Source organism: Cheilinus undulatus, linkage group 3, assembly GCF_018320785.1.
Source record: "Cheilinus undulatus linkage group 3, ASM1832078v1, whole genome shotgun sequence".
In the NCBI taxonomy this organism is placed as follows: Eukaryota; Metazoa; Chordata; class Actinopteri; order Labriformes; family Labridae; genus Cheilinus; species Cheilinus undulatus.
The window spans coordinates 15,423,390-15,450,054 of record NC_054867.1 but is presented as its reverse complement, the minus strand read 5'-3'; the positions used below and the strand labels follow the sequence as shown (position 1 = coordinate 15,450,054).

General features: G+C 39.9%; 1 protein-coding gene across 4 annotated transcripts in view; it reads right to left on the bottom strand.

The window, feature by feature from the left end:
• The window catches only part of sema3fb (sema domain, immunoglobulin domain (Ig), short basic domain, secreted, (semaphorin) 3Fb), a 97,876-nt gene extending 76,162 nt beyond the window's left edge, over nucleotides 1–21,714 (bottom strand). For all 4 annotated transcript variants that reach the window (XM_041782730.1, XM_041782731.1, XM_041782732.1 and 1 more), the window contains exons 1-2: nucleotides 21,331–21,714; nucleotides 17,805–17,958 (exon numbers count right to left, since the gene is read on the bottom strand). In XM_041782730.1, the coding sequence (XP_041638664.1) occupies nucleotides 17,805–17,922 (118 nt within the window). In that variant the 5' untranslated portion in view covers nucleotides 17,923–17,958; nucleotides 21,331–21,714. The remainder of the gene's footprint in view (nucleotides 1–17,804; nucleotides 17,959–21,330) is intronic.
• Between the last annotated feature and the right edge of the window lie 4,951 nt (nucleotides 21,715–26,665).

Genomic DNA, 26,665 nt, shown 5'->3' with positions numbered 1-26,665 from the left:
CTATAAATATATAAAGTTTTAGTTGGTAATTACATAAATGTTTACACCTTACAGTCTTTATATGACTGGAATACTTTAGTAGTTTAAAATGATCCACTGAGAGAGTAAATTTCTAACACTAAAAAGAAGTGTTGAGCTAAAGTAACACTCATTAGGTTTAAGAAGAGTCCATTTTAAACTCCTAAAAGAAAATAATGATACTTAATTAGTGTTAAAAAGACATGATGACACTGAAAAGTGTCAGTAATCACTCTGACAGTGTGTATTTGACTACACAGATCTTGAAGTGAAAATGTATGTATCAATATACAAAATATCAGTATAATGGTTAAAATGGATTTGCAAATACCAGCATAGGAAATTGGCAAACATTGAACATCTTTAAAAACATCATCATGGTTTGTTCATAATGACCTTTGAGAAAGTGTGTTAGGTTTTTAGTTAGATATCTGATTTATTGCAGTGGTTTGGAGGCGAAATTCTTTTTTCTTCCCAACATAAAAAAAGACATCTGCTGCATCCAACTCAGTTATGTTCTGAGACTTGCTGCCTGGTTTTTACTAGACAAATTGTGCTGTATATCTAATAGGATATTCGTTTTAATCTGTTTCTAACTGTGTTGAATAATTCACATAAATGAATGAATCATCACTTCATACAATTTAGTTGTCCTGACTTTAGGACACTTGGTGCATTTCGTCTTAGGATTTTTTTGCACTACTTTGACAAGCAAAGTAAAAGCATGCTGTTGACTAAATAAGGATGCATTTTGTGTTTCTTTAACCAGGTTGCTGACCTGTTGACCTGTAGGAGGTCCCAGCACCCACACACAACCACTAAACCAGCAGATATATCAACACATAAATGATGATATGATGTATTATGATCAGCCAATATCACTCATGAATGTCAGGTACAGCAGCAAAAAATGTGATCAGTGCAGCCTTAATTCAGAGTATAGAAATACTATAAATAAAGACTACTTTTATGCTGGAGTATTTATCTAGTCCATTAATTAATACTTCTGCTTCAGCTTCAAACTCCCTTAATAGTCAGCATAATATGTATTTCCATTTGTAAAAATAAAACTTGAATTGTGCAGATCTTAAAAATAACACACATTTCCCCCTTTATTCTCATGTTACATTACAGTGCATCTCAGTCATGGTGTATTTACTGCACATCATAAAGAAGAGAGGTCACATTAACAGGCACAAGTCTGCGGCTCTGAGGCAGTGAAGCACATCTGAAACTCAATCTACTACTGACAGAGGGTGAGAAATTATGTGGAGGTTGGAGATGAAAGGGGGGCAGTGGCCTTGACCTCCCCAGCCAGTGTCGTGCCCTGCCACTTGACCTCTCTGACAATCTCCCATATACTTAAGTCTTCAGGGATCTAGCCATGCATGAAGAGAGGTGGGAAGTAAATAAAATTAACTAATGCAATTACAAAATAAAATTCAGTATTTGTAGAGATCAAGGCAAGTCGTCAGACTGAAATGAATTCGTGAGCCTCTTTGAGAGAAGAAAAATGAAAAAGTGATGATTTTTAGTATTGAAGCAAAGAGCAAAACTCTTGCTCCTTAACACAGAGCAGGGAGGAGGCAGAGTCGTGTTCAGGACTGGAAATACAGGGTTGCAGATCTCTTCAAAGGCTGGTATGCCAGCGCTGGGCTCTGAATATGATATGAGCGGCTGCAAACAGCCTGTGGAGGGAGCGGAGGGAGGGGGATGATACAGGAGAATTCACAGAGGTTAAAGGCAAGGCAGTGTGCAGTGTTCTGGATGAGTTGCACAGGGTCTGTAGGGAGCAGCGTTCTTTGACAGGGAGGCTACAAAGGAAATGTTGAGGGTGAGATGGAAGATGTCAAAAAGCTTTAAGGTTTCACATTTTCTCTCAAAGAAAAATCAGGCTCAACTCTCTGTTTACCTAAGATAGCAAAATATGAGCTTAAATTGAATTACAGAGGTTGGGTGCAGATGACAAACTACAGATGTGAATGTAGTGTTACAAAAATGTCTGGCAACTGAAGCCACGTACTTTTCTCTTGCAAATTATTACCAAACCTCTCCTAGAAGTTTTTTTCTTCGCTTTTAACTTTAAAGTTCCCATGGGGATTTTTTTGTGTTATGCTCATTTTGGTGATGTCTGAGTACAAAAATGTCTTGTTCCTTTGTTGATCTTGTCCTGAACATGTGTAGGTACTGTTTTTTGACTGAGAAAATCCTCTGTGGCGTGTCTGTCTGTCTCCATTTACATATCACAGAACACTTTTTATGTGTACCAGTTTGAAACTGGTGCCATAAAGATCAAACAGATGTGCATATTTTCAATAAAATCTTTAAATGTTGTGCCAAATAGTAAGATTCCCTGTCCTCCAGTCCTCTACCCTCTGCGTGTGCGCTCCTCTCGAACTTAGGGTAGGAGAGTTGGCAATTAGCATAGTGAGCTAACAGCTGGCAGCACCAGGAATGTGTCAGCAGGGAATGAAAATGGACTGGGTCCAGCACCCAGGGACTGGTCAATTGACTCCAGTTACCAGCTACCAGGAGCCTGAACCTCAGCGGCAGGAAGGAGTTTCCGTGGAGCACTGACAACCCTGACCTCACGGACACTACCTGGGCCGGTAAGAGTGAGCCAAGGTTACGGGGGACTAAACGGCCACTGCTGGGCCACTTAAAGTCACTCGAAGAGAGTTTTGTTCAACTTTAGGAGTGGAAAAAGTTCCAGCTTCACAGCTGTGGAGTGGCTGGGATGGAAAACAGTCTGGGCTGAGGTTATGACAATTAATATATCCTTCTAAATAATGGTCAGTTTCTGTCATGACTTCTCAGCCTGTAGACTGATTTTTGTTGTTTATTAACATTAAAGGTGATGTAGTATAGGGAAACCAGAAAAGCACTCTGAGAGCGCAGACCTCTGCCATTAGCCCTAACTCCCAATTGTAAAGAATCCCAGACAGTGATCCAGATCACTCCCAAAATCTAATCAGTTCTTCTTTATGCCATTTCTGACATTTCCTGAAAATTTAATCAAAATCCATCCATAACTTTTTGAGTTATGTTGCTAACAAACTAACAAACGAACCCTGCTGATCACAAAACCTCCTTGGCGGAGGTAATTAGTAAATAAATAAGGCCTTTGGTGTATTTTTGTAACAATTGTTAAATCTGAATAGGTTGAGATGTGAAATTACGTTAACCTCAAATAACGCCTCATAACTTGAACAGCTAGCAGACTGTTGGGAGGTTAAATAGCTCAGGTTGCAATTTGTCTTATTACACTTGTAAGTTTGGAGAAGCAATGGTTGAGTTGGACTGGTCATCATAAAGAGTGGCTTCTCTTAGCTCCCCAAACCATGACAGACTCTCAGTGCTCCTATCTAAATAGCCCATGGAGATTCCTTCAAATGTGTAATGAGGCCTTAGGTATTCATTTCATATCCAGTATTTTCCATACCATGGCAACTGGCAGCAACATGGTTACTCTAGTTCTTCTAAAACCCAAGTGCATCACTAGTTTTTGCATTCTAACTTTTGAAATGTTAAAATAAAGCTATTTCTTGCCATTAAAGCTGACCCCAACCTTATGGCAGCACCTAAAAGCACTAAAAATACAGTATCCAAATGGTCCGTCTTCCCTGTTAATTTCAGTCTTGAACAACAATTAGCTTTCAACGGAACTTTAACAAGCTCACCCATTTCATCCAGACTATTTTTCAGCCTGACACCTTAATCTGTTATAACAGAAGCCCTACTGTTGATAATGTACAGTGTACAGCACCATCAGCATAACAGAGACAAAGCTTGTCTGAGTCCTCAACCTGTTCATCCAGTCCACTCCAATGGCCTGTTTTCTCAGGTAAGAAAGGACACAAAATCCCACAGGAAGTCTAAACTATGCCGCCGAGATAAAGGACCAACCTTGACGCTTGACAGGTGTTCTAGATACTAAGCTGAAGGCACTAATGAACCTGGTCATCTACGTGGCTCAACCACTACGTCTAGACCAAGAATGCATCATCTTTGTGTTTTAACACTTTCCTAAAGAAAGGGGTGGTGTAATAACAAAAGGTGCAGAGTGAGAGTTTTCTCTGCATCACTGACAAGTTTCAAACAGTTTAATCACACCTGACAGGGCCTCCACTGTATGACTGATATGGTCTCCAACAACAGCTTTGTGGATTACAGGAACAGCCAAGAACTGCTGAATTACTTTGTTTGCGTGTGTGATATCATGTACTTTTAGATCTGTCTATCTGCCTATAAAAATATTCATCCCCTTGGATGTTTTACCCTGTCATTGATTTTATAAACCATTCATGGCCACAGTCACTGGTTAATCAGTATTCCTGGCTACCATTACGCCATGAAGACAAAAGAACACTCAACTCAGTGGACAGGTTATTGAAAGTAGAAGTCAGGGGATGGATAGGAAAAAAAACAAAAACAAAAACAGAGCACTGAACACCCCCCCGGAGTTAAATTAAATCTATCATCAGGAAATAGATGAAATAGGGCACATATGTAAGTCTCCCAAGATCAGCTGTCATCACAGACTAGAGTAGACTAGAGTTAACCAAAAAGCATGTGGGAGACGCCAAGGTCAAGTCTTGTTTGGCAGACACAAAAAAACACTGCACATCAACATAAACGTACCATCCCAACAACATTACTTCATAGAAATCTGTTTTCATTTTGACATTAAAGAGGTTTTGGTCCCCTTTACACTAACCATGATAAATGAATAAAATCAATCCTTGTTATAGGCACTGTACATACATTCAGTCAGCATAGTTTAAGTCATTGGAATGGACATTTTTAAACCTTTTTATGGAAAATAGGTTACAAGTATTAGGAACTGTTGATAACTCACCTCCACTTTAACTAAAATTCCAGTACCAGCTGAAGAAAAGCAGCTCAAAGATAGCGCTGCCCCCTGCTTCACTGTGGGTATGGTTGGATGGGGTGGCAAGAAAACATTCAAGCGGGGCTAACTTTTACAAGAAAAACATACAGAAGTCTCCCAAAGGATGTTTCTTTTCATCAAAAGAGAGTGAAGTGAAACTATTTGACCATTATTCTACAGCTGGGGACACACAACTGTCAAAGTCTTTATAGCTTTTGAAAAGGCGACATACACATAGAGACAGACTGTTTGCAGCAGATATTTGTGTAACAACTGAAAGACTGGGGAGTACACACTTAACAGCTGCGCCTGATGAGGGATAACAGACTACATGACCTGTCAAACCAACTAACGCCAACTGAATGTATCAAAGTCTCAAGCAAACTCTGTTTTTCATTGGCTGTTGGCAACAAGTGCTTGCAGTTGGATTGGTAATCAGTTCACACGACCCAATTGTGTCCAGATTTGGCCAATGGACTACGACTGAGGTCAGGTCTGTTCCCCTCGCGCACTTGCAGATTTATGTGCCAACTAGCCATGCCAACTGTCCCAAACCGGTGCAGACTTTGCCCAACTGGGAATCATGGGTAAAATCTGGCAAAAAAAACTGTATTTCCTGAGCTTTTATGTTATGTTAGACATAAAACAAAACTGCATATCCTCCAAAGAACCTCATACCCATGATGAAACATGATGGAGACTTCTGCATGCTTTAGGGCTGTTCTTACTCAAATGGAACTGGATTTACTTAAGGTGGATGGATTTATGCCAAATACCAGTCAGTTTTGGCACAAAACCTTGAGGTTTCTGCTAGAAAGCTGAATATATACAGGATTTTCACCTTATAGTGTGAGACCCAAAGCAAACATCCAACATTACAAAAGAATGGCTTTACCAGAAGAGGACTAAAATTTGTTGGGATGACCCCAGCTGAACCCAGCCCTGAATCTTCCTAAAATCTATGGGTTGGCCTGAAGAGGGCTGTGCATGGGAAACACCCTCATAATCTGACAGATTTGTGTTCTTTTGCAAGAAAGAGTTGGAAAATTTTGCCATGTCAAGCTAGATTATGCTGATAGACTTCTAACCACATGACTGAAAGTTGAAATGAAATCAAAAGATACTTTCATGAAGTTTTAGTCTAGGTGAAAGCATATTCCATATATTTTTTATTAATTCCCCCTTTAGTCTACTGAATGCATTTGCAGAGTTACATCAAAGGTGGGAAAAGTACTCTAAGAGCAACTGTACAATATCAGTTTCATTAATAAAACCAATGAGGGGATGCTGCAACTATAGCAGAAAAGCAATTCACAGTATCTGCACAATCTGGCTGGTATTTCCCAGTGTGGTGAAGGGGGGCTCAGGGGGGAGGAACAGATGCAACAACATCTCCATGAAAGACAAGACAGACAGACGGCGCTGGGTCTTCAGTCTTTTTAAGAGACGATCTTGATTTCACTGGAGTCAATGTACTGACAGAGGCTGAAACTTGACTCAGGAGGCTGTTCCACGAGTGAAACTCTGACTAAAGAGGGGAGATCATGCTCAACACAACATATCCTTCTCTCTGCAGAGGCAATAAGAGTGCAGGGCTTTTATGTCAGGAATCTGAAGCACCCTAGTCTGTCTGTATTTACAACCATGCTGATGCCAGAGGAAGAGAAAGGAACAGACACCGAACATTTAGATGGCAATCCTTTCTCGACCACAGTAACCCCATGGAGTATGAGAGCCTCACTCAACAAAATATCCAACACCCAATCACCAGATGTGAGAGTCCAGAGGCAAACAATTCAACTCTATCCCCTTTATCAAACATTAGACCACCCAAGCTGTCTGAAATACACTTTACAACTTTGCAGCCATATGGCCCGAGAATCAAGTACAGAAAGGTGCCAAGTGGCCTTACTCTATAATACGACAGCACAATGACTCGATTCATTGGCAATCATAAAGAAAGTCCTGTATGCACTTAACAACCATGAGAAAGAGAGAATAAAACTGATATTTCAGGAGCAGCAGCATCAGCAGGCTGGGAGGTGCAAACTGCGTTAATGTTTGGCTGACACGCCAATGAGATGTCATTAAGACCACAATTTTATTTTCACAGGGAAACTGACACCATGGAAGACAGACATGTGGTCACTGCTGGATTCAGGGTCAATGTGCTGAAAGGCACTGACATGCTCATCTTTATTTTGAGAATTATCACACCTCCGTCCCACATATGCACCTGACAAGAGAGAGGCATGAGAACAGAAGCTGCCTTCTATATTATTAGCTATACATACAGCTTATGGATTAGTTAAAGTTGATTTCAAAGCTAAGGGAGACAAGTCTGTGCAACTTTAATTTAAGTATATTTACTTTTTCTCAACGTCACTTAATTGTTCACCAGACAATGAAAACAAGCATGCACCTTGTACCAAATGGTCCAGAAATAATAGTAATCACTGTCTTTTATTGTACTGGTGCCTTTTTCATACAGGCTCCCTGCAGACAGCTTATCAATAACTGATTCCTGACCTGTCAACTCAGACGGATAAATGCTAACGATTACCACTGACAAGAAAATTGACCATGCCACAACGTTTTGACAAGGACTGTAAAAGGGTCAGTTTATTTTAGAGCAAATCTTGAATGATTTCAATTTTGCCTGCTTTGAAATGAGCTCTGAGGGTCATCTTTAATAAATTCAACATTTAATATAAAAAATAAATCCCCAGTTTTCAGCATAAGGATAAACTGCACCAACATAATACAACATTATGAACCTAACACACAAGAAAAGCCACAAGTGCCGTGCTTTACATATTGATAGCACAACAGTGATGTTTGAAACTAAACAGGGCAAAGCACAAGCTCTACTGTATTTAGCCTTCACACACATTAAGACAAATGGGTAAGAATAGGAAATACAGTATATTGCATTTTAGTATATTAATATTTCTTCAAATGAGATATGAAAACAGATATTTACAGTTTATTTGAAAAGACAGAAAGGGATGCACAACATTATACAGTATACAGGCAGGTATCTGATATGCAGATTATTCCAAATCTATTTTAGCTCAGACCGATATGCATACCCTTATATAAATGTAGTTCAGAGCTGGTTTAGCTGGGCTGGTAGAGCAGGCACCCATATCTAGAGGCTAGAATCCTTGATGAAGAGGTTGCAGCCTCAAATCCGGGTCCCGGTGCTATTTGATGTCCCCTGCTACAATCTGTCCCCATACAATGTTACAATGTTACAATGTCATTTAGCAGACGCTTTTCTCCAAAGCGACGTACATTTGAGAGCAACTTCCTGTCTCTGTTCAGCTATCTTCTTTAACAAGAGTGCCCCCCCCAAAAAAATAATCTTTAAATACTGCTGAAACCATCAGTCCTTAAAGTTTAACCCTTCAAGCCCTTAGCTATTTTTTTCCATTTTGTCCCACCTGGACTTATTGTCTTAAAAAGCTTGGAAACATCCATCCGTTCATCCAGTTTCTGTACCGCTTATTCCGTTGGGGATCGCGTGGGGGCTGGTGTCTTTCCCAGCTTTCACTGGGCAAGAGGTCGGGTACACCTTGGACTGGTCCCAAGTCAATCGCAGGGCTGACATATAGAGACAAACAACCACACCTATGACCAATTCAGAGTCCCCAATTAACCAACAAGCATGTTTTTGGTGGTGGGAGTTCTCTTCGGAGTACCCGGAGAGAACCCATGCATGCTTGGAAAGAACATGCAAACTCCGCACAGAAATGCCCTGACCAGGAAGCGAACCAGGGACCTCCTTGCTGTGAGGGAACGCTGCTAACCCCTGCACCGCCATACAGCTCCTGTTTTAAACATCACATCCTTTTATTTCCAGGACAACCTGCAGTAATATCACTTGATTCTTAAAAAATCTCTTCTCCCATCTCTTGGGGACCAAAAAGTGGAAAAAAAAATCATTATATGAGAAAAAAGTCCTTGCACTTCTTTGTATTGGCTTAGTTTTGCCTTTTCTCAAAGCAGTTCCTGTCAGCAGTTGAGACATTGAGATCATTAAGACTGATATTTGGCATTTGGTTGATTTTTGAATCGGCATTTTCTTTTACAGATAGTCAATAACATGAATTACTCCCCCACAAAGTGTGTCTTTATTTTCACTCTTCACTGTCTAATGGAGTGTCAAGCATACAGGGTGCCTCTGGCTAAAGTGAGGGCCTAAGCAGACTCTGGTATGAGCCATTTGAATGTGGCTGGGGTCACTTCACAAATCATTGTTTTGGCATTGTGATAACTATTTGTTATTTCATAAGTGGAAACATTATCTATCTACTGCTTGTAAATGCAGCTGAGATTATATTAACATGTGTACCATCTTTACTTTTCCAGATCAAATTTGAATGTTTGTGCTGTTTGTCCTCTGACCAGGTAGATCCCAACAATATAAAGACGCTTTAGACAACAGATCCCCAGCGCGGCTCAGCTGTGTTACACCAGGCTGCGTTTGCACTTAAACTGCCCTCACCACCCTGCCGGCTGTGTTCAATGGTTAACCACAGTCCTACAAATGACTGCTGTGTGTGGAAGGAGAGGAGAGTTTCTACACTAAATATAACCTGGTAGAGCTACTGTGGAGAGAGGTTGAGGTCTGGGACATGGCCAACGTAATAGTGGTTTCCAATGCTTTGTCGGTCTTAACTCTGCTGCTGTGGTGATATATGGACTCAGCTCTCACAAACAGTAATTAGAGATCACAGCCAAACATCAGTGGCGGTGCCAGATCACTGACACTGGGGCACTGGATTTGTGGCTTACCCATGTGGTTTGCTAATGCAGCAATATTGCAGTTAGGATGGAGGTAATACCAATATTATTAGAGTCTTAAGCAATTAAAATGAAGAGGCGCTCTTTCAGGAAACTGCAGAAAAAAGGGTCAGAATGCAAACATGCTGATAGCTGTTCTCTACAGTCACTATTGAGTTAACACTAAAAACACCAAAGCATGATGTCATGGTCAATCAGCTCAGCAGTGATAAGGGTGTCAGATAATACTGACCACTAAAGTGTGCCAGAGTAGAAAGTGACCGCAGGAATGTTCTGTGTGAACAACAGTAATAAGAGAGTAAACATTCACTGATGTAAGTGAGGCAGAAGGGTGGCAGTTAAGGGCATGCCTACAGATTATCTGATAGCAAACTGCTGAGTTATCAAAACAACTACTTGACTGTATGGATGCCATCATAAGCCGCTTTTTTAGATCACTCCAATAGATTTAATCCTCATCTGTTGCTTTCTCTGGTCATTCAAGCCATATAAGTACATGACACTTACTACTAGGGCTGGGCAACAAATCATGTTTTTTTGGATATACCATTATATTCCAAAACAAGAGATGGAGTAAGAAATTATTTTCAATGCTCCTATAATTTACTTCATTTGAAAAAAAAAAAATTCCACATACTTTGTTTTTGCAGCATTCCGAACACACCATGCACTCCGGAGCCCCCATCTATTCAGTCTGTGCAATCCCACAGCACACACCATGATCCATCCATGCAACTCCACTCCACTCTGCTCTGCTTTTTCTTCATCCTCTTCCACAAATCAATCCTCACAGAACAGATCACCCCAAACAGGAACTAGAGCCCCCAAGTGTCTGATCAAAGAAAATTACAACACAATGCACAGATTCCTAATTGTAACTCTCGTCACTTTATCATCAATACTGCCTGTCTGTGGCACAAGATAAAGGTCATCAGAGGGTCATAGAGGTGATCAGACTTTAAAGATCACAGGAAAGGCAGACAGGCAAAGTTATATGTAGTTTACACGCCCTCTCACCTTGGACTTGCTTTATCCTATGATTCCTGCATAAACGGATATATTTCTAATAATGTTTTGATTTCTCACACAACAGAAGCAGATCCAATAGAGCTCAACAGTATATTTATGACTCTTTAACATTTGATTATGCACAAAGACAGCATTTGAAAACAGGCAAAAGTACAAGACTGGATAAACTACGTATCCCACAGTTCATTGAGATTAATTCTATGCATTGTTAATGAGAGCTTTCCCAGCTTTCAGGCCACATATGTACCATCTGAAATAATTATGTTGTAATATGTTGTGTTTGCGTTTTTATTGTTTATACTGTTGTAGTTTGTACTGTCATCATCAAGAGTTGGTAATCTTCATTTGTGGGGCCAGTAGACACTTCCACGTTAACGCAGACCCTAATAATGAGGGACGTCATTGAGACACTTTAGGATTGTGGGTATTGTAGTATTTATGACTGAGATTGTGAATAGACCATGGTTTTCCTGACTAGAGGCTGATATCTTAAAATTTTCGTCTAGTAAATGAGCATATATCATTGTTTCATGTTCAGGTAGCTTGTGGTAAGTCGAACTTGGACACTTCTAACAAAATGACTAATTATCAATTTGGCTGTGGAGAACGCTGCAGGTATGTGCTCAGGATAAAGATCGTTTGCAGAAAGAAACATGACAGTATTCCCATTGACCACCAGATAATCATTGTCATTAAATTAACAAATGGGAGGTTCATTTTTATGTCAGTCTTCATGTACATGTTGACATTATGCAGCTGGCTGTTAATAAAAGTGCATGTGTGACATTTGGACTATGTAGATTCAACTTAGAACTGATGTTTTTTGTCTTCTTTATAGAGGAAAATACTGATATATAGACTACATCTCACCCTTCAGCTAATAAATAGCATGATATGATTTTTGGTCCATATTGCCCAGCTTCTTACTATAAGAAGCTGGGCAGCATTGGCTAACACACAGGAATCCCTGTTGTATAACCCGAAAAGGGGGTTTCTCACCTCTACACTCCCACCCACCATAATCAACACACTCCCTAAACCCACACTCTCACCCCTGATATAGACTAAAGACTCTGCTGAGGAGCAAAAATAAGAGCCTGCTGTTAGCCGCTGCAGGAGGCACGCAGATGGGACATTTTTGGCATAGTAAGAAGTCAGAGCTGGTTCCTCTCTATCCCACCTGCCCCGACAGCACTGGGCCCATTCACTGTGGTAAAACTGACCCACATTCTGACCGTCTCTGGATTTGTCCTTGTATGTACCCGGTGGGAGGAGGGAGCACTGTGCTGTAATCCTGTGTGTTATGGAATGTAATGGACATTTCCATTGTACTGACGGAGCATTCATCCATAGCTGTTGTTGGAGTGAGAAGCCATTCAAATTTGATTAACAAGTCAGAAAAGGTGAAAAGTGCATTGGGTTAATCCTCACAAGCCATGTGGTGCTCCCCTCAGCAGTGCTTTTCACAGAGAAATTACAGTGAAGATTCTTGACCCTGAATCACTGCTTTTTCTGAAGCAATGTTTACTTTCCTTCTGTTTATCCCAGCAGAGAAAAGTCCTTGGTTAAAGATCCTTTGTGTGTCATTAAAGGCTGTTAGCCAACATTTAAACCTTCAGTACAACTACATACAGCTTCAGTTACATAAAAGCTGCAAAATAATGTAGTCCTGGTATGGTATAGGACTTAAACTACAGTCATAACATGGACTGGCATTCAAATTTGCTGAATGCGTTAACTTAAATCAGTCAATGAGGGATTTTGGGCCGCAAAACATCAATAATGTTACACCTTCTGTAAAGCATGGCATCATTTCCCTGAGGAGCACCAGGAATAGTGCGGTTTGTGCTGCTCCTCATGTGTGACACTAAACAATTTGTGTGTGTTCATGTGAATGTGAAAGTGGAGAATAACACTATATATAAATCTGTTGACCTCTTAATGGATTTTCACCACAAAGGCACTCGCATGTCTTTAGAGTCTCACGGAGAGGCGACGCTCTCACACAATCCTTTCACATGTTAATTCACTCTTTCACTTTGTAGGCCAAAAAGTGGCTCTACATTAGAGTAAAATCAGGAATGATGGCTTAACTAGACCACAACTCTGCTCCTGTACACAAAGAACGGTCATGGACACTGAATACATGGCTGCAGGGAGCAGAACTCAACTAATATGGAACAATACATTTTTAAAAAATGAAGAAAAACAACATTAGATTTATAGCACGGTCACAGTAAATGGTTTCTTTAATGCCAGTTTGACCCTGTTTATACCTTCCGTGAAAACCAAGTAACAGCCATATTGAGTTTTAATCCTTAGTGCTGATGTGGACACACCTAAAGCTTGGATATATAATAGTTTAGATTGTTACATGGGTAGACTTGGATGCATTCATTTGGGTTGGTTTTAAAGACGCTACCCATACTGGCATGAATTAATGACCACAACATAATCTGACCCAATTTGTGGCCAGTAAGCAAAATGTGGTTCACTTTCTTTCTTTGCTCATAGTGAGAAAAATCTGCCTGCTTTTAGAGATCCGGATATACCTACCCCAGTACTTAAAGTTAGTCTTTTCTCTTCAAAATGAGTCGTCATTTGGGGCCATCTTGGCTTTTACTATGTCTATCAAACAACAACAAATGTGTCTCTTAAACAGGAGCTGGCTCCAATCATTCTCATAAAAAAGCCAGCTCTTGGATCTGAAGAGTAGTGATGTGAATTTCTGCTTCTTTTAGTCATCGGGGTCATTTGGCTCGGCTCAGCTTGTGCCAACTCTTTTGCCTCCCACGCGGCTCTTTCTTTGTTACCATTTTCGCCTTATTTAACCTCTCAACTTTAGCAATGCCATGACATGAGGTTGATTTTGTGCTGGTATTTTACTCCAGTTATGCTTAATTTTTAATTAACTGAATATTCATATAACTGTTTAGCAAAAAAAGAAAAAAAAATCCAAAAAACACCTTGCTGGTCAAATCCCTGTTCTCTGGCTGGGCTGAATTACACTGCTAATATAAAACATTATTGTTACACCATCAAGCAGGAATGAGCCTGTGGTAGAGTGAAGAGTGTATCTCTATTTACTGCATGGATAAATGAAGAAGAAACCCTGTTAAAAAGGCTCTGCTTGCCTCTGAGCTAACCCACATTCCCTCGTATTATACATTAGTTCCCTGGAGGGAGAAAAAAGTAGAGACTCTGGTAAATGATGATGCTAAGATAAGCAAATGCTCTCCTTTGTAGGATTCATGTCGTTAACGTCGACTCAAGGTGTCAAACTAGACGACAAAGCAAGAAAAATTCTGACATGCTAGTCTTGTTGAATCATGGTCATGGGAAGCTTGGATTAGTTGTTAATTATGTCACACTACAAGACAATTTGTCATTCCTGATGCATAAAATCAGGCCTGAAGTTTGACGATGAGCTCCGATGTTGCAGTTGGGCCAAAATCTGGCGGAATTCATGTAGTGTGAGCCGGCCGTCAGGCAGTGGAAGCTAGCAGCTAAAATGTTACAGCACACCAAAGTAGAGAGCCAAATTCAAAGGACTTCATATAAAGAGACACACCAAAACAGACGTCTTGGAAAGGCTGTTTAGAGCTGGTTTATACAGGGTCTAAAACTTCCTCAGCTGCTCGACCAATTTATGTTTTCACCAAAGCACTGCACAATCTATCACTTTTGACCAATGGTTCTCAACTGGTTGGGCATCAGGACTCACCACTACCCCCTTGTCAGAAATTGCAACCCAAATTTTAAAAAATCATTGCTTCAATTTATGTATGAAAAGTGTTGCTGTTTGGACCGTTAAAACATGTAGAAAAGTGCAAAGATACTAAAGCATGCGTGCATACATTTTATTTTTACTCCCTTTTACCTGGGCAGCATGCAGTTTTGTTAAATTATTGAGAAATTACCTTGTGATATTGGGAAAAACAGCTTTGTTATCCCAAGAAAATTAGGAAATCTTGAGAAAATGAGATTGGAAACTCATATGTACTTGTTAACGCAGGAAAAGTAAGTAAAATAAAAAGCATGATGTGTGTCCACTTCAGGCTTCCATAAAGTATAGACTTTTTGCTACAATTATTTTTCTGGGCACTTGTTCACGAACAACTGGGAAGAGCTCCACGACCCACTTTTGGACCACATCCACCACTTGAGGAGCACTGCTTTAGACTAGGGATGAACGATTTGCAACAACGATCTAATTGGGGGGAGGGGGTTCTGGCTACTAGCTGATTGCAGCTGGGGTATGACTTTTGTGAAGTAAAGCTAGGCTTCATTAGTTTTAGATAGAATGAGCTAAGTATTTTTGATCATATTGCAAAGGTGATGTCATTTGCTTTATTGAAGGGCATTATCATTTTTATGTCACTCATTTTGATTAAGAAAAACATACATAAAACACAAAAAGGAGGATTTTTGTACACCATTACAAAAAATTTGACATTTGAATGTTTGCATAATGTGCATTAAATCTCTGCCTCTGCAAAAAAATGATTCATTTTACCTGTATTTTGACACATTTTAAGTTAAAGAAATATTGCAACTCCTGCAATTCAATAATTGCAACAGGCCATATTGCAATGTAATTTGCGATTAATTGCCCAGCCCTACTTTAGACCACAGTGGACTGTGTTAAAAAGGTGGGAAAAGGATGTAATATGCAACATTTAAGTCAGTTCTGAGCAAAAATTGACATTGTAATTTAACACTGCCCTCTCATAAAGAATGATTTGATGTTCACCTGTCATGTCTAGCAACAAATAAGGTAGAATATGTTTCTAGCCAAGCCTTATTAAACTGTGAGCTGTGGAGCATGCAAATCAAGGGTTTCAATATTTTTCATTCTTTTCTGATAGATAATCACAAAACAAACAATCAACCGAAAAATCTGCAGAGTGATCAAGCTTCACTTATAAAAAAATCTGAGTCTGTCGTGCAAGATGAGCTATTTTAAAAAGATGTCTTCACTTTGGCATTTATTCCGATATTGGCTCATACTGCTCTGCATGTCAGGACAGGAATCACTCTGGGTGTGTGTTACCTCAAACTGTCTGATTCTAAGTATTTTCAGCTGCACTATTACACATTATTCCTGCTTCAACTGGCTGATGACAGTGCTCTGGTTTCACCTAACCTTAAGATGTTAACTTATTATCTCTGTCAGATTTGCTTAGCCTCCAATCCTTACTCTACAAAACACGTCTGCTGATCTGACATTGATTACAACTTTCTGCTGTGTAAACTGAGGCAGCCTCCTTTCTTCTTGCCCTTTCTCCTCGGCTTACTAGCACAGAGGAGGTGATAAGCCTGGACAAAGTCTAATTCTGAGGTTTGTTTCACAGACTTTGCAAGCTCTAATCTTATTAGATTGAGTTTATTTTTCAGTTCATCACTCCTTAATACTTTGTGGTCTGCATTTCTTTCTTTCAGTATCATAAAAACAGTAAACTAAATGATGCCAAAGAAGTTAGGTGCTGTGATTTACTCTAGCAGCTTTAATAAGGAAGTGAGGGCCTCCCAGACAGAGGTCGTGGATCTGAACCTTTCTCCTCAGTTAATCAGTTCAACACACAAAGAAAAGTCCAGCTTCATAGCTGCAATTTCAGTTTGTCTTGACAGTGTGAAATGCTACAATAATGACCAATGATTAGGACATTTCTTTCCTGCATTAATCCACACTTTTCATGAGAGCATGCTCTATTAAAAGTCTCTGCCCAGAAGCGAACTGCTTCCCAAACAGCTCAAGCACAAAACTTAACACATCTTCTGAGAAAGTGCAGCCAGCTTGCCAAGGTAAGGACTACATGGGCCTCTCAAAAAGCAATTAAGGGAGAGAGAGTCATAATATTGAATGGAGAGGGGGGTGCATTCCTCTGAGAGAGGCAGTAGCAGCAGACTGTGAAATTCATATTGACCGGAGAGGCAAACACACAGGTAAGCAGCAGAGCTGAGCTTTTTCCACTCGGCGTGTCAGCCAAAGAAGAGTGCGAGTGGTGTGCTGCTTTCTAATATATTATGGGTGAGATCAGCCAGCCAAAGATGCTCCTATACACCAGTCTGGAAGCCTATAGATCAGCAGAACAACATCACTTCTAAAGTTCTGTGTCTAAAACAGACTAAAATGATATTTAGAAACTGCTGAGCTCTGGATGTGAGTTCACTGGTGTGTTAAATCCTACTTGATTAAAGCAGGAAAACGCCTTTAACAATGAACCGTGCCAGTCCACTTAATTAAGTCAACTTGTTCTGAGGAGCGGTGGGAAATGGAAAGCAAAGCAAACAGGGGTGCTGCCGCTCGCTCCCTTGGCTTTTCTCCGGGTGCTAATCAAAGGCTTGATCTCGGAGTAGGACAGGCCTCTGGGACGTCGCTCTGCTTGGCTGATCCTGGCAATTTGCTCTTGATAATACCCTCTCTCACTCTGCAACCCTCGGAACCCAGCAACCCATCTCACCTAATCTATACGGCCCCTGAAAACACAGCTCTCTGGAGTCCAAGTCTGTCTCTTAAGGGAGTAAAACAGCTATAGACCGAAAAGATGATTCTTATCATTTTTATAAGATGATGTCTTAGTATCCCATGTGTTTTTGTGGCTCCAATTATGAGGTAGATAATGAAGCTGATGGCAGATACAAACAAGACAGGCTATACATCCAATCTGTGCCTTAATCATGTTTGCATTTGTAAATGTCCGTACAGTTTGAGCCAGTGTGGATGCATCTGGTGATTATTACAGTGCCTGAAGGTTTGAGGAGGGGGAAGCAAATGAAGACTGCCTGCATGATTTGTGTGCGGTCTGCTCTGCAGCGCAACATGAGAGTCTGGTGATGCTGCAAGTTCCTCCTCTGCAAAAATCCTCAGCACGTATCAAAGCCGCAATCGCTCCAATTATACAACCGGTGTGCCATCACTCATACAACAAGCAAACACGTGGCAGAGTTTAAGAAACAAACACTGAATAAGAAGGATAGGAAACTCAAGAACACCAGTTGCAAAGCAGGAATGTAGGCCAGTTAGAAAGAAGAGAGACGGGGTTCAGGTTCCTACCTTTGAAGGAAATGAAAACTCGGGGTGCGGCCAGCGGGTCATTGCTCATCGGGTTCCCCAGAGCAAAGCTGGACAGTGCCAGGAGGGCGTGGACCGTCCACAGACCATCCAGCTGCATGGCTCCCCAACAAGGTGTGTTTTTTTAAAAAAAACTCTGCAGGAGAAACACAAACAGACTCATGAGAGAAGAAGATACTTTCCCAACTGCAGCAGCAGTCTGTTTGCAATTTATGTGTGATGTCAAATGCAAAGCTCCCAGTGGAACCAAGCTTCTGCGATGCAGCAACGAGGTGTGAAGATTACGCCAACATCTCTGCAAAACTGATGAGCCCCAGTGGAGAGGAACCAAACTTAAAATGATGACACATCCACTTGGCACAAGCTTTGTTTGCTTTTAAACGGCGTGCTCCTGTGTGACAAACTTATGTTAAGATGACTCTGATTCAAATGAGAGGAGCTTTTTTTGTCCCCTTTCATGCACCCAAAACACATTCCTACGTCATGACTCCACACGTGTGTGCTGCATTGTAATTACAGGCTCAGTAATGCTGGGTTAAAGCGTGTCCTCACACTTATTCAAGAGGGAGACAAAGGAAAAACAATGTTACTGGTGCATCTTAACAAAATATTAACTTTGGCTGAAAGGATGAGGTTACAAATGATGACAGGCTGAAATGCTAACCGGGACGGTTTAACAAGTGTCCCAAACAAAGTGGTGGTGGCCATCAATAAAGGCTGGAGTTAATGAATGATCGACAGCAGGGAGCGACCATAATGATCCACGCATGTCACAAATCATCTGAATCCCTGTCATACAGGCCAAGTCTTGGCATTGCATTCAACATCAGATGGATTTAATCACCTAGTTAGTGGTTCTTGAATGGAGCGGCACACTGGAGAGTCTTGGTGTACCGTGAGAATTTTTACAACCATGCTTGATTTCCACAGTAACATAAATGAAGTAGAGATGTTTCTACATGTGTTTCACAGGTTTTGTAAAAATGACAAATACAAGGTACAAAAAGTTTTAAATTGGTAACAGCAGATTGCTTTAACTCTTGGAACCCAAAGCCAGTTTTTAAATTTTTGGTCCTGTGTTTTTCTTCAATAATGCCTGTAGAGTCTCAACCCTTTAAAGCACAATCAAGTTAGAAACATCTATTTTTTCAGGACAACCTGGACTATCAGGGTACGTGTGCTGCATGGATGTCAGATGAATGTATCAAAAGTTATAAGACCAGAAAGACCAAGTAAAAGAACAAAACAGAAATGGAATCTAAAAAAAAACTTCCTACAAATCAAACCCAGATCGACATTGACCGAGCCTTTTCACATCTACATTTACAGGCCTGAGGAAAAATAACAACGTGCATAATTTATCTCCAAATAACCAAGTCACATTTTGCACACATGTGGTATTACAGTTTGTAAAAGGTCCATTTTAGTAATGCAAATGCCCTCTTTTCTTTATTTTGGCCACAGAGGGCTATTTGTCCTGCCTCTCAAACAGGCAGCTCTTGTCTCTGATAGATCTTTGGCTTGCCCTGATTGGTCATTACCATCAAGAAAACAACAGAAGAAGAAATTTGATAGGAATGAGTATCGTAAACATGGTACCGGTACCAACATATCCAGTACCTACTGGACCTAATTACAACACAGATATCAATACTTCATTTCGATACCTTGCAACCCCAATGAAAGGCAAGTGTATTAAGTTACTTTTCTTACCCCATGTTCAACTGGCACCTTACAAAGATATATCTGCAAATCATTTATTACACTCAGATAGCTTCAATTTCCTTTCAGCATACTTTTTTTTCCTTCACAAACGTATTGATTCAGTTGATTTAGCAACGTGGACTTATAGTACCAAAGCTTTTAATCAACAGTGTGCTTTGTGCCGTGAATAAAAAAAATCTGGATGGGATTTAAATACCAAGAGCTGTCTGTACATCTGCAATAAGGTAAGCTACAGATCACAATTTACTCCACAGAGCTCTTATGACTCCAGAGATCATGTAAATAACACATGGGATTGCTTGGGATCGTCAGTGATCCCAAGGGGTTCAGAGGTTTAATCAACAACTGTGATTAAGGCTGACTTGGCTGAAATGAAAAAATGTGAATTTTAGAGCGTATTTGTATAAATTGGCAAAGGTATGCATTGTAAATTTGAACAACAATGCATTACTACTTCAGCTAAACATCAAGTAAAGTTAAGGAGGTGATTTTGCAAGAATACAAGCCCGATGTTGAGAATTTGGCTTGATCTTAAGTGTGCCATGGGCAAAAAATGTTTGAAAATCTCTGATCTAAGTTACCATTTCCTCTTTGGATTAAACTTCATAATCAAACTCTATTCCCACGCCAGCATCCAGACCTCACTGGTGCAACACTTCAACAACACTCTTCTCCTAAAACCCCTGGACTCTCTGACCAGGTCACCATCCCAGACGCTCATTTGGAGAATCTTCAGACTGCTTTGCTAAAGTGGCTTCATGAGCATAAGCAGCTGTTTAAACCTTGGCTATTTACTGACAATTTGTAAACAATCCAGCTGTTTATTCGGAGACACAACTCCTTCAGCACAAGCCGATGAAATTAAACAAGGCTCTGCTCAGAGAGAGAGCACTTAGAAAGTAAGTGCACTCACAGGAAAGAGGGTCTGCAATTAAAAGTCATTTTGTGCCATGCAAAAGGATGCTTAAGTGCAACTCAACTTCAGGTCCAGTTCAGCTGTAATATGGAAAAAGTAATGGAATAAAATAAACACTTTAAATAAGTCTGGCAAGACAAAGCAATATTACATCTTCATGGGAAACAGCACAATTACTGATGTGTTTTATGGTCTGTGTTTGCAGGTTATTAGCAGCCATATGATGAACAAATAAAATGTAACCATTAAAAGTCATCCTTAAAGTTAAAAAAATAAGAGGAGTTCTTCTGGGCATTTTAAAAGAGTAAAGTGGATCCACTGAGGCATTTGGTACAAATCAGAAGCATAACAGTCACAAATGCTTCCTTCTGCTTTAAAAGTGTTATCATTATATAAAACTGAAAAATATGAACACAGTACTACATCTTATAAATAGATATCTATCCCTGTGATGAATGAATATAAACATGTGTAGTAGAAGCAGATCAATGCTCCTGAACCATAATACAGTGCAGACAGAGGGCTGTGCGTAACAGACTGGCAGCTTTGGCTGCACATGGACAACAGAACAGTAAACAGTCTGCTGTGCTATTAGCGCGCGAGGTAAACTCAACAACAGCACCAAGGGTGATTCAGATGAGATTTAAGTTGATCATTTATAGCATTCATTTAATGTTATAATTATCATAAATTATTCCAATTACGAGTTAAAACTTGTAATATGTTCGTCTCTGGTGCGTTCTGAAAATAAAAGGAGTGGTAAAAAGCGCGCAGATGTAAACAGGTAAGCTCCTAGAAATACTAGAAATACTAAAGCAGGCTCCAAATAAATCTCTAAGTACAAAGCAACAGAAAATCATGTCTTACCTTATGTTACAGCTTTCCGAATATAACTTCCAATCGAGTCCTGTAAGTCATTGAACAAACCAATCCCAACAGATCAATGACTTTGGTTTCCAGCAGAGATCAATAATAATAGAGAATCCCGGGGCAGCTCTCTGACAGTCCTGCTCAGGAGGAAGTGTGTACCTGTGCGCTCTGCGCGGGTATTGGCTCCGGAGTTGTCAGAGAACAATAAGAAAAAGGGGGAAAAAAAAAATGTTTCTTCACTACAGTCGTTAGCGAGACTGTGGGGCGAAGATGCACTGTCTTCGCACGAGCACAATCAACATCTCGTGGGAAAAAGCGGAGTGAAACAAAGTCCCTGTGGCGTACAGAGGTCCAGACACGCAGCGTGTGCTCCTCAGGAAAGTTGGGCGCTCCTGACTGTAGGAGGCAGGGCGCTAGCAGGTGGATGCAGAGGCCCATTTGACTTAAACACACCCACAGGGCGGGCAGCGCCGAGCTGAGCCGCCCATCAGCCAGCAGAGACGAGAATTACTACCGTGTTACAGACGCTATTGAGACAGAGGAGCCACCGAAGAGACGCTGCTCAGGCAAACCTTAAACTAAGTTTGAATCATTATATTCATTAAAGATCCTCATTACCACACGAGCGGGATAAGGTGGCAAAACTCATGACGTTTCGTTATAGGTATAAGAAAAAAACATTTCAGTGTAAGAAGAAACGTTTGAATATAACAGTCCCTATTTACCAGCCCAAATGATCCATTTAGCCTTATTTCAATTAATTTTGATTCAAACAACTTTAATAATACCTCAAGGGCCAGCTGGTTCAGAGAGTTCAGTTTGTACTTAAAACAGAGATTTAAAACATCTTGACACAGAAAGCAACAAAAGCAACAATCCTAATTTATAATCTAACAACTAATTAATAAAGATTTTTCCACCAAGTCTGCGGTCATATATTTCATGATTCAGATTATCTGCTGATTTTAAGCTGATGCTCAAATTGTATTTTACAGTAAATCAAAAGTGTTGCTTTGCCTTGTTTTGTGATAATAAGCCCAGAGTGTGCCACTTTGCATCTCTCTGATGTGTCAGCATTGTCTTACATCACAAGTTTTACACTAACAAAGCTCCCTACACGTGATTTGATTCATTGTATATCCAAATTGAGCCAGAAAAAATGTAGAATAAAGCATTCTGTACAAATGAAGTGAGTTTCTCCACAGAAATGTTTACCCAGGCTCTTACTCCTGAAAAGCACAAAGTGGAAGTGTAACTGTTACTATACCATATTCATATTACCCAGCGGCAGACTCAGGATGTTTGAGGTGCAGGGGCAAAATTGGTAAAAAAAAAAAAAGGGCAGCTGATGCAATAGGGCACCAGCACAAAAAAAAAAAAAAAATCAAATATTTAACATAAAATGTTTTCAAAATATGGATAAGATTATGATTACCTCTAACAGACCTCTGTATAAACAGATGAGAAACTATGAAACCTTTATTGATTTTACAAAGGTGCACTAGGTAGGATGTTGGTGGACAATTAATTTCAATGGCATTTTCTCATTTTCCACTTTTGAACATGTGGGCACCCTGCCCACTCGAAGGAAACTGTGAAGGGCATTTTATCCCAAAATGGGGTGCATGGAAGGCAGTTCATGATGTATTATCCATTTAAAAAGTACCCTTGAGGGCTTTTTGGAAAATTTAGTCTACCTAATGAGAACTAAACCAGGCACTTTCTCAAATTCTGTCTTCATAGAAGGTACTCAAGAGGCACTTTGTCAAATTGTGTTCACTGAGAGAGGAGTTAAGAAGCACTTTATCATGTTTATCTATCCATAGGCATTAGAGAGAGGGGGGTCTGGCTGCAACCACACATCTCTGATGGACATCCTCACAGACTGTTTATCTGAGAAACCACAAATCATAGCTAACATAAAGCTAACATAGCTATGCTAGCTATGTAATTATCATTACTACATAAGCCAATGTAGCTAAGTTAGCTTTAGCAAGCGAGCTTTTGCAATATGGGCTTTAGCAAATGTAGCCTAAGTTAATATAGCTACATATCTACGTAACTGCTCTGTGATCTTAGCTTTAGCTATGTTAGCTTCGTAGCTAACTTACTTACGCAGCTTGCTTAGCTTACAAAGGTACATAAGTTATGCTGGCTGGGTTAGAGTGTTTTCACTTTGTTAAAAAGTTTGCTATCATGTTTTACAGATCAGGACTGTTACTTTTAACTTTTCCTAACCTAAAAGTTTAATCCATTTTATTTCCAAACATTAGGGCACCAAAGGTCAAAATACATTGGAAATATATTCTACTCATGTGGGCATGCGTACCTACTAAAACCAAATAGATATGACTCTCTCTTGAGTATTTTCTTGTCTATTTTTGCCAGGATACAAAAATGGATTGTGGGAAAAATAGGTGAGCCTTCTACTCCCAAGATTCTCTGAGACGTGAAAATCAGGTGCGAGACATGGCACTCACACAGGCGGTCTAAAAGTGCTGACTTGTTAACAAGCACGTTGAAATCAAATCAAGCTGTGATGCTGAGATGTAGCCATTACTCACTCAGTCTGAAACAGTGTTAATTCCATACATTTGGTTTTGTGATGTGATGTGAAAAAAAAAAATTGCTTCAAATTTGATGTTGGAATCTCATGAAGCAACGACAGAAACAATAAATACTTACATTTTTTCTACATTACAAATATGAATATATCCTAATCCAACATCTCATGTTCTTTTAAGAGAAACATTCAACTGATTTGACTGTAAGTAGTGACTGACTGTGAGAATACAGATCATAAATGTAGCCGGTATTGCCGGGCAAAAATAGTTTTCAGCGAAGCATTCAGTATGTCACTTAAAGTAGCATGACTTTTTCTGTCACTGCTGTTTCTATTGAAACTCCCAGCTTTAATGAAAGCTGATTAAAGAGAAGAACAAACCCTGTCCTGTGTGATTGTATGCACATTTAGTTCCGGTTTCTTGTCCCCTGTACAGCTGCTATAGTACACAAGAGTGTCTCTCACCAAGGAGGTGTTTGCTTGCTTTGAATAAGTCGCCTGTATTTCCATCTTCTATCACTGTGACAACCAGTGAGCTACCATCTGCCACCCACACATGAGGTGTGGAGGAAAAATGTGCAACAGGATTTGGCTTGAGGGGTGCATACATGTGTTCTTTTTCTATCAATCAACAAGGGGCTGCCTTTAAAATAGATCTGTGTTATGCCTCATCACTTGAAAGTTCACTTTGTCCTCATCTTACACTTTAAATATGATGTATAAGTGAGTATTCAATGTGTATTATACAGATAAAATAAGTTAAATAAACTTTATCATTCACTGGGTAAAAGTTTCTTCATACAAGGCTCACACTGACTTTTCTCTATTGAACATTTGACCTGCAAAGTCAATTTGAGCGACTCCGAGCGCAGACAATGTAATGATTGTTGGGTCCAACTTATCAGAAATTAAAAGTCTTATCTTGGCTATGTAGCCATTGATTTATAAAAAGGGTGAGGAATGTAATTCATTTGATAGTACGTCAGAAATGTTGATTAAAATGCCTAATTTGCTCCTCTATTCAAACACTGATTGGATGTTTCAAAGTCACAGAGTTACCGCCTGTGAAGATTTTCTAAAGCTCATTGAGAAAATTAAACCTTTTCCCCATTTTTAATCATATTTTATTCACCGTCCTTTCACACCTGAATTATCAGCCTCTCATTCAGCCTGGAGCTTTAAATTAAGTGGACTTGATTCATTATTAAGCCGGTCTGGAGAGAGAAAGTTTGTCAGCTCTAACATTTTGGTTGAATGGGGTCAAAAGAAGCTGTCTTGCTCAACTTTTCTTCCATGTGAAGCCATGATGTTGACAATATGGCCTTCAGTCTGCAGGTTCTTTATAAGAAACTTGGCAGAGGTCAAAAAGAAAAGGACAGTTTGATGAGTCCAAGTAGACTCTTTCCTCTTCAGGACAGTTTATCTACTCAGTAAAGGCTGGGGTTTGTAAGATGTTGGGCCTTCTCAAAAGCCACAATGCTGCACATTCCTCACCCACGCCACTTTACTGAAGGACAAATGAAATCATCTGTCAGCCTTGATTCCCAGAGTCTTTTCTTTTCTGCTTCATGGGAATCCAAGGTGCTTCATGGATATTAATGCTCTTGCTGCTCAGTGGGCCTGAACTGCAATATTTGTGATTAAAAAATGCTGGCAGTGCATTTTTCCAAGCTGCTGTTGACATCTATCTAAGTGGTGTATAAAGTTGTTTTAGTTCCTGCAGAAGAAGCTGCATTCCAGTTGAGGTTTGAACGGGGTTTTCTGCTGCCTGCAGGGCACGATGCCAGCTGTTTTATCAGCATTTGTGATTCCAGCAGTTCATCAGATCATCTGTAATGTAAAACCAGCTTCAGTGTGTGCAGAGAGAGATGACAGCTTACTGTATGCTCTGCAGTCTCTTTCGTGTTTTTGTTCTGTGCTGAACCATAGAAGGTTTCAGATTCTATCCTGGGCTGAGGTGAAAATGTAGTGACGAGATTTTATATAAGCTAGAGATATGGAAAGAGATATTTGAGTTTGAGATACATGAAATAGTGTTTTTAGGAGTTCACAGTATTATAAGCATGATAACAGATCATTTTCAGTAACAGCAGACATGGAAACTTCTGCTGAAAGTTACGTACGACTCTACGAATGCACAATAACAGCTGTGGAGTTTTAAGCACATTTAACTGGCCTTCTTTGGCTAAAGATATTTTATTTCCTTCTCATTCCTAAAACTTTAAATGTGCTGTAAGGACTGATGTTTTACGTCTGAATGACAGTTTAATTTTTAGCACTTGAGATGAATGTGTTTTTCTGATATTTCAAGCACTTTGACGAGTTTGTCTCAAGAGACCACCCTGCAAATCTTTTCTTTAATCAGGAGAATTAGTTTTAATTTGAAAGTATAAGCTCCTTAAAAATAGGGTCACATTTTTACTTAGTGCTCTACAGAGCTCATTGTCTGTCAGCAGGTTGACACAGTGCTGTTTGTAGCTCTCCAAAAGGCACAGGAAGATTGCTTTTTATCTCACAGCAATAAATACATTTAGAAGCAATAACATCTCAGAAGGCTTTCAACAAGATTTTGAAGCGTTACTTTGGGAATTTGTGGCCATTCGTTCTGAAGAGCATTTATGAGGTCAGGCAAAAAAAGGCCTGTTCACAATCTCTGTTCCAGTCAATCTTTAAAGTGCTCGATGGTGTTCAGGCCAGGGCTCTGTGCAGGCCAGTCCAGTCAAGTTCTTCTACACCAAATTCATCAAACCATGTCTTTATAGTCCTTGC